Source organism: Bos grunniens, chromosome 19 (genome assembly GCF_055505025.1).
Source record: "Bos grunniens cultivar Pamir isolate PY7600 chromosome 19, Bosgru_T2T1.0, whole genome shotgun sequence".
NCBI lineage: Eukaryota > Metazoa > Chordata > Mammalia > Artiodactyla > Bovidae > Bos > Bos grunniens.
This window is the reverse complement of record NC_141183.1, coordinates 34,745,507-34,759,812: the sequence shown is the minus strand read 5'-3', so window position 1 is coordinate 34,759,812 and position 14,306 is coordinate 34,745,507. Positions and strand designations below refer to the sequence as shown.

General features: G+C 59.8%; 1 protein-coding gene across 5 annotated transcripts in view; it reads left to right on the top strand.

Moving 5' to 3' along the window:
• NTN1 (netrin 1) overlaps positions 1–9,155 on the top strand; it is a 202,091-nt gene extending 192,936 nt beyond the window's left edge. For 3 of the 5 annotated variants that reach the window (XM_086358893.1, XM_086358892.1, XM_086358894.1), the window contains exon 7: positions 8,728–9,155. In XM_086358893.1, the coding sequence (XP_086215019.1) occupies positions 8,728–9,056 (329 nt within the window). In that variant the 3' untranslated portion in view covers positions 9,057–9,155. Of the gene's footprint in view, positions 1–4,734; positions 5,239–8,727 lie in introns of those variants that run through there. The other 2 variants (XM_086358896.1, XM_086358895.1) reach the window with 2 other exon arrangements.
• The last annotated feature ends 5,151 nt before the right edge of the window (positions 9,156–14,306 follow it).

Below are 14,306 nucleotides of genomic sequence, written 5' to 3'. Positions count from 1 at the left end.
AGAAACCCCAGAGATGAGGCCTTGTAAGGCCAGTGACTGTTCCTCCTCTGCAGGCCCCGGATGGGCATCTCACAGTCTTCATTCTCACCCTGGGTGAGTCCTCAAAAACACCTAGGAAGGGAAGGCCTTATGGGATGCTGAGACTCAGCAAGATAAGGAGCGTGCCCAAGACTGGGGCCCCTGAGGCCTGAGATCTTTATGTGCCCTGCCTGCGCGCCCCTCCCATGCCAGGATGCTGAGCCTTTGGCAACAGAATGGGTGCTGCCCCTACTTGAGGGTCAAGGGCTGGTTCCCCCCCATGGGACCCCTGACTCTCTCACTCCTGATAAGCCAGAAAGGAGTCTCCATGGGGGAACAGCAGGAGTGGTCACCATGGTGCTTGGGTGATTGTCACCACGGTGGGGGGGCTGTTGGAGATGATGGAGCCAAGATGATGGGTGAGAATGTCAGTGATTCTAGCAGAGGCAGGGTGGTTATGACTACTCAGTGGTGGGCTTGGCTGTGCGGCGGAGGGAGGTCATGGGCAGCTCCATGAGGGAGGAGGGAGGAGACTGAGCTGGCAGTGGAGACGATGCTGGCGGTGGAGGGACTGCAGAAGCCCATGGAGCTGGTGTAGATTAGAGGGGGTGCCTGCCGGCTCTCGATGCTCAGGCCAGGGATGAGATGTGTGGGGTGATGGGGAGGCCTCATGAGGGACACGGGGCCTCTTGGCAAATGATGGCCTCTGCCCCTCTTCAGACCCCCTGCCCTTCCTCATTTCGACCTTGGGGTCAGTGGCTGTTCCTGATCAGGGTCAATCCCTTCAAGGGCCGAACACGGGGCAGGTTATCAACCCTGTTCTGGGGGCCAGGCTCCTGTGTCTGCAGCAGACTGTGACTTCAGGGCTTGGAGCGGGGGTACAGACGTTAGAGGAGCACCCTGGGGGCTGTCCCGCTGAGGGTGGTTAGCCAGGTCCGGATGGCAGCTGGTGGTGATGGCTGGGCAGTCCTCCCCACCTGCCCCAGTACTGTCCCCAGCTCAGAGAGTCAGACGCAGCCCAGCCAGCAGCACGTGGCATGGAGTTTCAGAGGCTCACTGACCCTTCCTCGGGGGCGTGGGTCACTGGCCCCCTGGGGATCCTCCGATTTCCCCAGCCAGATGTGACCTCCCCCCTTGGAGTGCCAGCCCCATATGGAGGCCAGATGTGGAGCTGGGTCGGCATGAGTCAGCCTGAGGTCGCAGAATGCGGGTGACCACTGGGTTGGGCTGGGCGGGCAGCAGGCCCCAGTGACAGCTCGGCAGAAGCCCCTGAGCCCACAGGGCGCTGCACTGACCGGGGCCTCCTGCCATGCGCTGTGGGGGCAGGAGTGGGCACAGCCCTGCCCGCTACAGCGACTCCCATCCCCACGGACAGGGCCCAGAGCCTAGGCGCCCACCTCTGCCGCCCCCACAGCTGTGGGTGCTGAGGCCTGGTGCTTCCTTTCCTCTGAACGTCCTGTTTTTAGGAAGGAGGTGTGGGTAGGGGAGGGCACCCAGTGAAAGATGTTTCTTCCCATTTCCCAGATGAGACCGAGGGTCGGTGGGGGTGGGGAAAGGTGATCTGTCCAAGGCGCCTGGGGACACCAGCCGGCTCCCTACAGGCAGGCAGCACCTGTCTTCTCCGGCTCCTCAGAGACCCGTCTCCAGGATCACAGAGCATGTCCCTCCCCATCCCCGGGCAGGGGTGGGATGGGCACCTCTCCCCAGGGGGATGGATCTCGTGAGTCTTGACGCCCCCCTTCCCTGGGGTCAGAGCCTTAGCACGAGGACCCCAGCACCATTGCTGTTCCCGGGGTCTACCCCCACCTGCTGCTTTACCTGCTTGGCCCAGGCTGCGATGGGAGGGGGCGCACCCAGGGGGTACACACCCTTTGAGCAGCCTGGGTTACCCGTGGGGAGGCAGCCGAGGCCTTAAAAACAGAATAGTTTCTCAAAGGTTCCTAAGGGTCACCCCCAGAATGGGCTCCTCCCCTGGCAGAGCTCTGGTCAGGATCTGCTTTGGTCCCTGTTTCGGGCAACATGGCCCTTTCTCTGGGTGTCCTGGGAGAAGCAGGTTCCATCCTTTGAGGGTGGTTTGATTTTTAGGAGCTGAGTGAGTGTGGTGTTCACAGGGTGACAAGGGACCCAAGTCCCTGCTGGTCACCCATCCTCCAGGACAGGGCTCTCTGCAGTGTCCTGGGTGTGGCCAGGTGGCAGCCTAGTGGGGTTTGCGAGCATGACTGTGGCAGGACTGTGGGTGGGGGGCTCTTAGGTAGGCCCCTCTTTAAGCAGGTAGGTATTTGCAGCCGGGATGTGAGCCCTGGCGCGTGGGGACCAACTCTCATGCCTGCCCCTTCCCCCAGAGGCTGGAGCCCCAGTGATGATGGGAACTGACCTGCGGGACTTTACAGCAGACAGGCAGCATCCCCACTGTTGCCGTGTGTGTGGTGGGTGGGTTGGTTTGCTGCAGTCAACCTGGGGGGTAGGTGTGGGTGGTGGGGCATCTCCTGAGGCTGTCTGAGGCCCTGGGGGGCAGGGGGCGGGGCTCTGCCATCCTCCAGGATCACATTCTGACAGCTGTGGCGATGCTGTGATGGGGGGGTGGGGTACATTGGATCAGGAGTGGGCTGGGCTGTTACAGTTCCTTCTGATGGGGAGGGGGGCAGCCTTGGTGGGGGGAGGTACTTTCTCCCTTAGGCTGATTGCAGGAGAGACCAGTCTCTGTGATAAGAGTGCCCTGCTCGGGCAGGGCCAGGCCTGGGTCCACTGTCCTGCCTGAGCCTCTTGCAGAAGAGGGTGGCCAGTCTCTTGAGCTCGTCTCGCCTGAGGGCTGGGTGTGCCAGGCCATCCCCCTGGGTAACAGGGCCCCTAGCATCCCCAGAGTCTGGTCTTCTGAACCCAGATCTCCTGATGTCCCCTCCTCCAGGGAGCCCTGGGCAATCAGCTCATCCCAGGCCCACTCACCCCTCTTGCTTCCCAAGAACAGAGCCTAAAAACACCGGGACCCGGCAGGTGAAACTGAGGCCACCTCTGTGTTGGTCTGAGAGAGAGGGGTGCACCGTAACTTCTGCTGAGGGAGGGAAGGATGGAACCTTCCCTAACCCCAAGTTGGGGGGGTCCCCATTTTATTCCAGGTCTGAGGTGGGGCCTTGGTGGGTGTGGCAGGAGGTGGCAGCCCCCGGGGTTTTTCTGACCACAGCGCACCTCCAGCCCTCCACCTGATGGGATGCAAACTGGGGGGCTGCTGTGACACCCCATCCACACCCCTTCCGCCCACCCGCCCCTGCCGCAGGTTAGCATCCCCGAGAACAAGGCTGGCCGTGCTTGGCTGCTTCTGACCTTCACAGGGTGGGGTGGGGGGGGTGGTGGTGCTGCTGCTGGGAAACATGTGGTCAGAGCTGTGCTTTATGAGAGCAGCTGCAGCTCCTGACACGCTTTCCATACCGGGAGATTTATGGGGCCGCGTGGTTTTAATGGCTTCTGCGGGGCCGGTGTCCTTCCCTGCTTTGTCCTGGCTGCCGTCTTGGAGGCAGATGGGTCTCGGGCTGGCCTGGCCCATCAGGAGGGCACGCTGGGGTGGGGAAGGCCAGGGCTGACCACCCAAGCCTCCTTGGGAGGGGCAGCTGCTGGGAAGCCCCTGGGGACCCCATCTGAGCAGCCCATAAATCGAGGAGACCTCCAGGAGGCATGAAGCCTCGGTGCAGAGGTGTCCCAAGCTGGTGGGGAGAGGAGGAGAAAGGCCTGCCCGCCTCCCCAGAGCCACAGCCCCAGGCCCCACCAGCAGGTCGTCCACCTCGGCTGGGCCGGCAGATGAACGTGCACCAACTGTGCTTGTCGCTGACCCAGTGGCCATGCTGGGTCCTAGAACCTGGCCTGGCTGGGAGCTTTGACCCCAGCCAGGCATCCCCCAGACCTGCGAGTGGGGGGGCGGCAGTCAGCCCAGTGCTGCCTCCTGCTACTGACTGTCCAAGGTGCTGGCAGTGCCCAGTCCTCAGACGGTCCGGAGCTGACCCATCCTTGGTCTCTGGGGATGGGCAGGAGCTGGGGACGGAGTGAGGCTTTGAAGGAACCAGGGGCTGCCTTGGGGTGCATGGTTCCCTTTGGAGGAATCTGAGCTTGAGCTCGAGGTGGGACCCCGAGCTCCACTTTTCAGCTCACCCTGGCCAGCTTCCCACTTTCCCAGCACCAGGACCCTGTGGACGTGGAGGCCCCGGGGGAGGAGAGCCAGAGGTCTGCGCCTATGCAAGGACATGTCGGGGCCTCGGGCTGAGCCAGGAATGGGCATGGGCAAGGCCCCTGGCCTGCCTCCTAGCCCGAGGCCTCATGGCTCAGACCAGCCCGATGCTGACCCCTGCCTCCCTGGGCTGGTGCTTACTGCCCTGCTCTCCCTCTCAGAGCCCCAGCCCGCCCTTGAGGGCCAGGGGCAGGCCTCTACCGAGGGACGGAGAGCCATGTGCCCGGTAGCCGGATGGCAGACTCACGGGCCAGCAGGGGAGATCGGCCCTCTTAAGCCCTGCCCTGGTGGCTGGGGTCGGCTCCTGGAGCACAGGGCCCTCCGGTGAGCTCCGGAGTTGCTGAGGGGGCACTGTTCCAGCCTGCCTGCTGCTGCACCAGCAGAGCTCTGGGGCCCTGGGGACTTGGAGGCCAGAAGACCAGGTGCAGCCCGGCCCCTGGGACCTGGAGGCCGATTCTACTTGCTCAGGGCCGCACTCTTCCCCTGCTTGCTCTGTCCTGCAGGTCCCCACTTCCGTGGTGGTGGGGGGTACCTTTTGGAGCCAGCCTCACCTGCGTCTCCTCGGGGGTTCCTCCCTACACCTGCCTGCTGACTGACTGCACAGGAGCAGAACTGTGGGACCTGTGAAGCTCACCTGCACCGTAGCCCAGCCTGGGAGTGGGCAGACACCAGCAAGTGGGGCAGGCTCCTGTTCCAGCCAGTCTGCCTTAGCCACTCCCTTAGTCAGTGCTTTAGAGTCCTGCCCCCCACCCCCAGCTCAGTGCCGGGACCCTCCCTCTTTCTTTGGGGGCGTGCGGGGGGAGGGTCTCGGCAAGCCTCTTATCACCCCAGTCTGATCTCACCATCTGCCTTTCTGAGGGTCGTCTCATCTGCCTCCTTTCTGAATAAGGGGTGGGGGATCCTCCCCGAAGCTCCTTGTTCTGGCCAGTTTAGGACATCGGCACACGGATTGTGGAGCTTAGACGTCCCAGGGGCTGAGGCTAGTTAGCCTGGAGTTAGCGTTGGGTGGGTGTAAAGGACACAGCCTTGGAGACCGTGCGCCTCAGTCAGTTCACTCACACAGTTGTGTCTGACTCTTTGTGACCCCATGGAATGCAGCACGCCAGGCTTCCCTGTCCATCACCAACTCCTGGAATTTACTCAAACTCATGTCCATTGAATCAGTGATGCCATCCAACCATCTCATTTTCTATTGTCCCCTTCTCCTCCTGCCTTCAATCTTTCCCAGCATCAGGGCTTTTCCAAGTCTAGTTTTTTCTGTGCGGCTAGGGTGGGCAAGAAGCTGCCCCTGGCCACTGCAACCCCACCCCCCCCCAATTGGGCAGTGCCGTGGGCCCCCAGGAGATGCCGGTTGTTCCTGGCCCCCAGCCAGCAGGGCATCAGAGCTGGTGGCGGCCCCGCGCTGTCTTGAGCCCTGCACGCTCCCCGAGGGGGCCGAGTTGGTCTGCCTGAGGTCACTGTTTCAATGTGTATTTTGAGTATTTTCAGCCGTGTGTGCACCACGGGGACTTGGCCTGTGCACTGCGTGTGCAGCTCATACTTGGTGGGCTGTGTAATATGCGGAGGCGTTGCCAAGGGCAGCGGAAATGTGGACTCTTTCCAGCATAATCACATGAATCTACCACCACCCGCCCCTGCCCTGCCCCCGGCCCATCCCACCCGCTGCCAGGGTGCTGCTGGGCTGGGAGGAGGACGAGGGCCAGCGCTTCGTCCCCATCGACCTGTGTCCACCACCAGGTCCCCCTCCAGGCTGCATCCTCCGTGTTTGGCAGGCTTCCTCCAGGCTGGGGAAGCAGGCTGCCCCAGAGAGAGGGTGGGTGCAGACCAGGGAAGGTGGGGCAGGGGTCTCCAGGCCTCCTGCTGGGAAGGGCCACATCCCTGCAGGTCCAGGGAATGTTGGGCCCCGGGGGCTTGGAGGGCCAGCCCAGGGCCTGACCTTGTCCAGCCGGCTCTCTGGCCTCACAGCCCTCCCCTCCCACCTGGCCCTGAGCTGAGGCCCGGGATCCTGAGTCTCTGATTCCAATGGTTATGAGTTTGCCGGCGCTGCCAGAACAAAGTACCACTGAGGGGCTCAAACAAGAATTTGCTTTCTCCCAGCCTTGCAGGTTGGAAGTACTGGATCAAGGGGTTGTCAGGAGTGGTTACCCCCAAGGCTCTCTCCTTGGCTTGGAGGCAGTCGTCATCTTGTTCTGTCTTCATGTGGTCTTCCCTCAGTGCGTCTCTGTGTCCTCATCTTATGAGGACACCAGTCAGATTGGGTTGGGGCCCACCCTTCGAACTTCCTCTTAACTACCTCTTAAAGACCTTATCTCCAAACACTGCCACGTTCTGAGTTACTGGGGGTCAGGACTTGTGTATTAATTTACCGGCAGGGAGCGATACCCAGTTCAGCTCGTAACACCAGTAGATAGGCAAAGCCACCTTCTTTGGGGTGCCTCCGGCAGCATCCTTGTTGAGCTACCTCAGCCCACCCTGGCTGCAGGGCGGGACACTGCAACTGGACCGGGAGTCTGAGGTCCCACACAGGCAGCAGCTGCACCCTGGGGGAAGCTCATTCTGCATTCAGCTCAGTCCTGAGAGGAGGAAGCTGGGGCTCCTGGGGATGCTGGGGGCGGCTCCCCTCCTTTGCTTAGCTGAGGGGCACTCAGTTGCCACGGTGACCTCTGTCTGCACAGTCAAACACACAGAGCCCAGCCACTGCTCCAGGCTGGAGGGCTCCCCACCCCCTCCTCCGAGTTCACACTGAGTGTTGAGTCCCTTGGTGACGAAAACATGGAAACGGTTGCCATGGCAGCCATTCTTTGGAGCCCTCAGACTGGAGTGCAAAGTTCAGGATGCCCAGGAACAGCTGAAATGAAAATATGGGAAAATCCGCCACTTGCTTCGCCCCAGAAGGGTGGGATTCGATGGAGGGCCTGGCCATCCGTGCCTCTTCCCATCGTCCTCGGCCAAGCGTGGGCACAGAAGGGGTGTGGGCAGGGCCCAGGGAGTAGCCCCCTGAGACCTTGAGAGAGGCTGGCCAGCATGGGTGAGTGGGCCCAGCACCCGGAGCTAAGAGGGCAGGTGAGACTGCTCGGCCTTCCCTTGGGTGCACGTCTGCGTGGCTCCTGGAGCCACTGAGCCCACCTTGTCTCGGTGTCTTCACCTGTAGAGACAAGCCCCTTTCTCAGCAGGGTTCAGGTCTGCACAGCTGCTAGGAGAAGCTTCAGCCTGACCAGGGGTGGAGGGGAGGGTGCCGGGTTCTGACCATGGGGATGGAGGAGGAGTGCAAGTTTCCTTTGGCTGGACATTAGTCCAGTGTAGACTTCTGCACTTAGCCCCTGGAATGGTATGTGTCCCGTGCACCCAGAATGTTCCTCAGCTAGGCCCTGTGGGGCTCTGGTGACTTGAGATAACCACCCAAAGGGCCCTGCAGTCAGAGTTGTTTGGGAAGCCCACAGCTGTGCAGGCGCACATAATTTGTAGATTAAAGGCTCTGAAAAGTCCCTCAGTAAGAAAACTTTTTGACTTTAACCCACTATTTCACCTAGTGGTTTGAACAAAATCCATCCCCCACCCTTTAAAAATGTTTTTCTCTTATAATATACCTTATATCCTGCAGAAATAGCATCTGTTGACATTCACTAGGGCATTGATTCTTTAAGTGTGTTCCTTGGATCAGCACTATCTGGGAGTTAGTCAGAAGTGTGCCTTCCTGGGCCCCACTCCACAGCTGGTGAATCGGAAATCGGGGCGAGGCCAGTGATGTGTGTGTGACAAGCCGTCCAGGGGATTCTGATGCCTGCCCTAGCTAGAGAGCCCCCATACTCGGGGAAACAGTAGCAGAGAACTGAAAGGGAAGGGAATGGCCTGGGGGCTTGGGGAGGGTCCAGAGGACACGTAGGCCTGGCAGGGATGGGAGGGGATAGTACAAGGACCCTGGACTTCAGAAAAGGTGCTGTGGCCGCCTTGGAGGGCTGTTCAGGGTGCATGGCCCCTGGGCACTGAGACCCCAGTCTGAGATTAGATCAAGAGCAAGGTGTTTGGGGGTGTCATGAGGCTTGATGTTAGGTGGTGGGGTCTCTGGAAATGCCCAGGAGGTACTGCCCGCTTTGGTCCACCCCAGTGGCCAGCACTGTGCTCATGGAGGGCACCTGCCCAAACAGCTGGATTCTGCCCAGAATTCATGGGGTGTGGTCAGTTCCTATAGTGTCTTCCTGGACTCTGAGGGGGATTGTCCTCAAAGACAGGGCTGGGTGGCACCTTCAACACAGGCAGGAAGTAAGACTTATCCGAGCAGTGGCCTTGGCCGACGTATCAGCACACAGGATTCTAGGGTCAGCTTTGCCTCCACACCCATTCCCCCAGTGGGGCTCCTGCTGCAGTCACCTCCCAACACTGGATCTCCTATTCCTTCTCCATCAAACAGGCCGCCCCATCCCGGGGCCTCTTGGCGGCAGGAGCCAGGGGGCCCAGGCGGCAGCCGAGGCCCATGCCCTGCCTGTGCTTCCTTGCAGCCGTCCAGATCCACATCCTGAAGGCAGACAAAGCGGGGGACTGGTGGAAGTTCACGGTGAACATCATCTCCGTGTACAAGCAGGGCACCAGCCGCATCCGCCGGGGTGACCAGAACCTGTGGATCCGCTCGCGGGACATCGCCTGCAAGTGCCCGAAAATCAAGCCCCTCAAGAAGTACCTGCTGCTCGGCAACGCGGAGGACTCACCCGACCAGAGCGGCATCGTGGCGGACAAGAGCAGCCTGGTGATCCAGTGGCGGGACACATGGGCGCGGCGGCTGCGCAAGTTCCAGCAGCGCGAGAAGAAGGGCAAGTGCAAGAAGGCCTAGCGCGGAGGCAGCAGCGCGCCGGCGGGCTGGGCGCGGGGGCGGCCACCGCGGCGTGGACTTGGCCCTCGGGGGCTTCCCAGCTGGGGGGAGGGTGGGGGTGGGGCCGGGGCCCTCGGCGGCCCCGCCCCCAGCCCCCTGGGCGGCCAGGCCCCGGAGAATTGAGGACCGAGACTTAGCTACCTCACGGGCTCCCTCCAGAGCAGAGATGCGTTTCCCTGGGGCGGGAGGGCGGCCGGGGCCGGCGCAGGTGGGCAGCAGCGATGGGTAGAGAAGGGCACGTGAGGAGGAGAACTGTGAACCCCCGGGCCCGCAGCCCCAAACAGAAAACCCCGTCTGGTTCCCCTGACCCTTCCTGGGGGATTGCCATAGGAACCCTGGCTGTGACAACTCGGGCTCCTGTCTGCAGCGGCCTGGGGGCACCTGGGGAGGCGGAAGTGGCCTGTCCAGCCAGCCTTCCCCGTGCCTTCTGTGGTCTCCACCTGCCCCCGCCATCCTCCTGGTGCTGGGGGGTGGGGAGGGGTTACAGTCTGTGCAGCCAGAGCAGTGAAGCCCCGTCCTGGTCCTGCCCTGGTCGGGTTGGGGGTGCGGGGGTGGGTGGGTGTGTGCTTGGCCAGGCTTCTGGACTAGGGACACGCCTGAGAAGCCCACGCCGGGTGGTCGGTCACTGCTCACGCCGGAGCTGCCTGATGGAAGGAGGCATTGCCAACGCAAAACCTCCCAGAGAGTTTCCTTTCTGGAAAGTTGGAAGCAGCCCCTTTATGACATTTTCCAGGGGGCGGGGGGAGGGGGCACTGGCTGGGCTTAGGCAGCGACACTATTTGTGTAATGACGTCAGCTCCCACAAGGCCCCTCAGCAGTGTCAACAGCTGGGAAGGGCCTGGAAGGCAGGCTGCTAAGGCAGTTGGGCCTGGCGGGGTTGGGGGGTGGGAGTGGGCTGGCTGGAGTGGGGATCTGCTCTGCTGGCTCAGGGAGGCGTGGGAGTGCCCGAGTCGCGGCTGGCAGGGCTGGAACCATTAGGGCCCAGGTACCAGGGAAGCCTTGACCACTTCCTGCTGGGCCCTCGCTCCTGGCTCCCCAAGGAGTGGACAGAGGAGGCTTCCCGCCACCATCCTGGTACGGCCTGGGTGGCACCTTACCCCCTCCTGTCGGCCCGCTAGAGGGGTCAGGCTCCCTTTCCAAAGCTTCCGAGAGATACCGTTTCCAAGCTGGCAGCCCTAAATCAATCCAGGTCTGATGGCCTCACACAGGACCTGTGCCCAGGGGCCCCCACCCCGCTAGCCGGCACTCTGAATTCGAGGCCTGGCTCCTCTCAGTCAGGAAATTGGTTTCATCTTCCCTGCTGGAGTTTGGCTGCTCAGAAGGGTCACACCAAGTATGAAGCTCGGGCCCTCCTGGTCTGGCTTTCCTCTGCTTCCACCTGCGTCGCCACCGCCCCATTTACCGAGCACCTGCTGTGTGCCAGGCACTTTACCCCGTAACCTCACACTATCTTCATGACAGCCCCGTGAGACAGGGGTCCTCACCGGGCACTGTAACCCCTCCTCGGTTCCCTCGCAGGCTGTGGGGGGTGCTTCTGGGTGAGTCACCTGCGAGATGCTGGCCCTGGTGATGGCATCTGGCCTGGAGAACAGACGTCAGGAACTGGGGACTGGGATGGGCACAGTCACATCTTGAGAGGTGACAGCCAGGGCGATGCGTGAGGCTGGTGTATACTCACTCCAGGTTCCAGGCAGGCAGGCCGTGGCTGGTCCTAAGGTGTAGGCAGAAAGGAACCCTGGAGGGGTTCCAGAGGTGCCCCCAGGGGCAGGGGCAGGACAGAATGGGCCTGGGGAGGCGTAACTGTGCTGCCTGACTCCAAGCCCAAGGCTGGAAGTGTAGGGCCCTCTCCACACAGTTGGCCCTCCACCACCGCTGCCCCAGTGTGGTTTGGGTGTGTTTTGTCGGCTCACAGTCCACGAGAGGCTCTGTCCTGTGTGGGTAGTCGTCCTGTTTCTGTCCACATCAGCCTGGCTTCTCTGCTTTGCCCAGGAGGGCATGGCAGCCCTGCCAGCTCCTACTCCAGGCCCAAGTCTCGGCCCCCGTTGTGAGGGGTACTTGCACTGGTGGCCTCTGCGGCCAGCAGCCCGCCAGGCAGCGATGCATCTTGCTTTAAATTCAGCCAGTCTCGCCCTCTGGCTCAGCATCCCGAGAGCAGAGCAACCTGGCCTCTGGGGAATGTCGGGGCCACCAGTCAGCCTGGGGGGAGGGGAATTCGGGGGGGGGGGTCAGTCCTGGCAGGTGGCCTTCCCCACCCAGCCAGAACCCAGCCCACTGCTCCTCTGAATCCAGCCACCAATTCGGGAGGCCCCCCCCTTGGGAAAACACCCCTCTTCTTCCCTCGCCCATCCCCCCGGGTAGAAATGGAAATAGGAATTGAGGTTCCGGTTTGTACAGTTAGGAAAGGATGTAAAATGGAACTAGATTTTGAAGAGTGTATTAACCAGAGTTGTGATATGTAGGTGTTTGAAGAAAAACATACCAGATTAGTCTTTTTTTTTTTTTTTTTAAGAGATTTCCAAGTTGTCCTTTTTCTTACCTGCTGGGGGGTCTGGAGCCCCTGACAGCGGGGTCCCTGCCTTTCTGACACACAGTAATGCTAAGGATTGGGGTGGAGGGAAGGAAGAAGGATGAGGGGGCTGCCCCCTGGACTCACCTGCAGCTTGGCTTCTGTCCTGAGCAAAGCAAGGTGAGAGGCAAGTCCTGGTGGTAAAGTGGGAGGGCCCCCCGCAGCCCAAGCTGGGGGCGCTGGGAGCTGCCCCAAGGTCTCTGGTACTCACCTAGCACGCTGCCCCCAGAGTAACCGCAGGAAATGGGTACAGCCTGTCTTGGGTTAACCCCAGGCTGGAGACTGAAATCAAGGAGAGACCCCTCGGGGTCAGGAGATGGTCCCTTTAGGCAACTGAAAAATGTTTGGGTCTCACTGCTCAAAGGAAGACTGGAGAGTGGATGAACTAAACCCATGGATGGGGTTACTGGGCCACGGTTCATGGCCATAGCCAAGTCGTACCCTAAGGGTATTGAAGTGTGTACTTGTAGGGCCTCGCCCCTGTCAGAATCAAGCCAGTCCTGCTCCCTGTGTCACTGAACGTGGCTCCACCTCCCCACGCCCCCCTGCGTTCTGGAGTTCTGTTCACTCAGAATTGTAAATGTTTAGTTGTGACCATGACATATTGTTTGGGTCAGTGTTCCTTTCCAATGCATACTAATATATTATGGTTATTATATATGAATATATTTAATGACATGGAAAAAGTTGTGGATTTTTTAAGTTTTTTCTTTTTTTTTTTTGGTTAGAGTTGTAATGGACCCAGATGGAACTTGTAACGTGGGCCCCACATGATAGAACTAAATTCAGATATCAATTAAATAAACTCTTGTACACTGTTCTCTGTCTCCCAGTCTTTATTGGTGGTCTGATCTAGGGGTGGTCAGCCTGCTGGGTGAGAGGCTGGCGAGTCTTCAGGCCATTTAAGGAATATGGCTTCTGGTCTAAGAGCTCCCAGCAAGACAAACCTGAGACCAAGGCCCCGTGATGCTCTAGAGCGACAGTGCCCAAACTTTCTGGCACCAGGGACCGGTTTCAGGGAAGACGGTTTCTCTACGGGCTGGGGAGACGGTGGATGGTTTCAGGGTGACTCAAGTGCATTATATCTATTGTGCACTTTATTATTACATCAGCTCCACCTCAGGTCATCAGGCATTAGATCCTGGAGACTGGAGGCCCCGGGGATAAGCCAGAGCCTACCTTTGCTCTTCCCCATCTGACTCAGAACTGGCAAGTGGAGTTACTGCCCTTCATGTAACCAGTTTCTTCTATTTGAGTAGAGGGGAGACTCGCCGGCAAAGACAGCAGGATCAGTGACACTGGAGAATGTTCTCAAGCCGTCGTGTCGCTAACGCTTCGTGAGGTGCAGGGATGGGGCCGGGGCCAGCACCACCAGGAGCTGAGCTCACTGGGTTTCTGGGAGGCTATATTTAAACTTCCAAATGGTTGCGATTTCTCTATTAAACAAACAATTCAGTCATTAGGAACATGTTGTGTTGCCATGCAAAGTGGAACCGATCGTCACCAGGAAGCTGTAATTTCTGCACCCAGCTGTTTTGAAGACAAGTCTCAACGACACAGATTCATCCTTCCCCTGTATGGCACGGAAGGCCCTTCCCCCTGCATGATCAGGCTGGGAGGCCATGAGCTGCTGCTCAGGAAGGACTAAGGGCTTCCCAGGGTGCACCAGTGATAAAGAACCTCCTGCCAATGCAGGAGACATATGAGACACGGGTTCAATCCCTGGGTTGGGACTATCCCCTGGAGAAGAGCATGGCAACCCACTCCAGTACTCTTGACTAGAGAAGCCCATGGACAGAGCCTGGAAGGCTGCAGTCCATGGGGTCTGAAGCAACTTAGCACACACGCAGGAAGGAATAAGGCCCGTCCTGCCTCCTCAAGGGCTGTGGACATGGGAGCTGTGCTCTCAGAACAGGGGTCAAAGCCAGCACAGGTGGTTGCAGGGCTGGTGCCTGGTGTAAGCCCCGTCATAAGGGCAGCACTGACACCCCGTGGCAGAGACAGGATACAGGTCTCAAGTGGCCGGACAGGCCAAGGGGAAAGCGAGGCTTTTCTGCAGCTTTGGGCTCCCCTCAAAGCCAGTCAGACCCAGCTGGACCATTTGCCGGATTTAAGACATCTGCCAAACTCAGTGCAGGAAATCAGCCGGCTCCCTGTGGAGCACTGACCCAAGGTGGTTGGAAAAGTCCATTTTAGAGACTGAAATGCTGAGGAACAAGGAAACAGAGATTCCCATCAGGCACTTGGGGGCCAGCAGAGTTCAGTCCAAAGCCCAGACCCTGCTGGGTGAGAGCTCCCCAGGGTCTGGCTGAGGAGGCGCCCACATTTCTAAAGGCCTCCCCCACGCCTCCACCTGCCAGGGCCAGAGACAGCACTGTGGCCGGGGGTCGCCCACTCACGGTAGAGACACACCTGAGTTTCAGATTCCGTTGAACACAGCTCTGTCCATGTTAAGACTAAATAAAGATGTATAAGAAATACACCAAGAAAACCTAGGTGTGAAAGACAGCCAGCCCATGTGAGAAATACAGCAATGAATTAATCCACCCAAATACTGTATCAAAGTGGAGACTCGACCAGAGCATCCCACCCCCACCCTCATGTCAAGGTGGATGTGGGCGTACAGGTGGCAAGGGCCCTGCCTC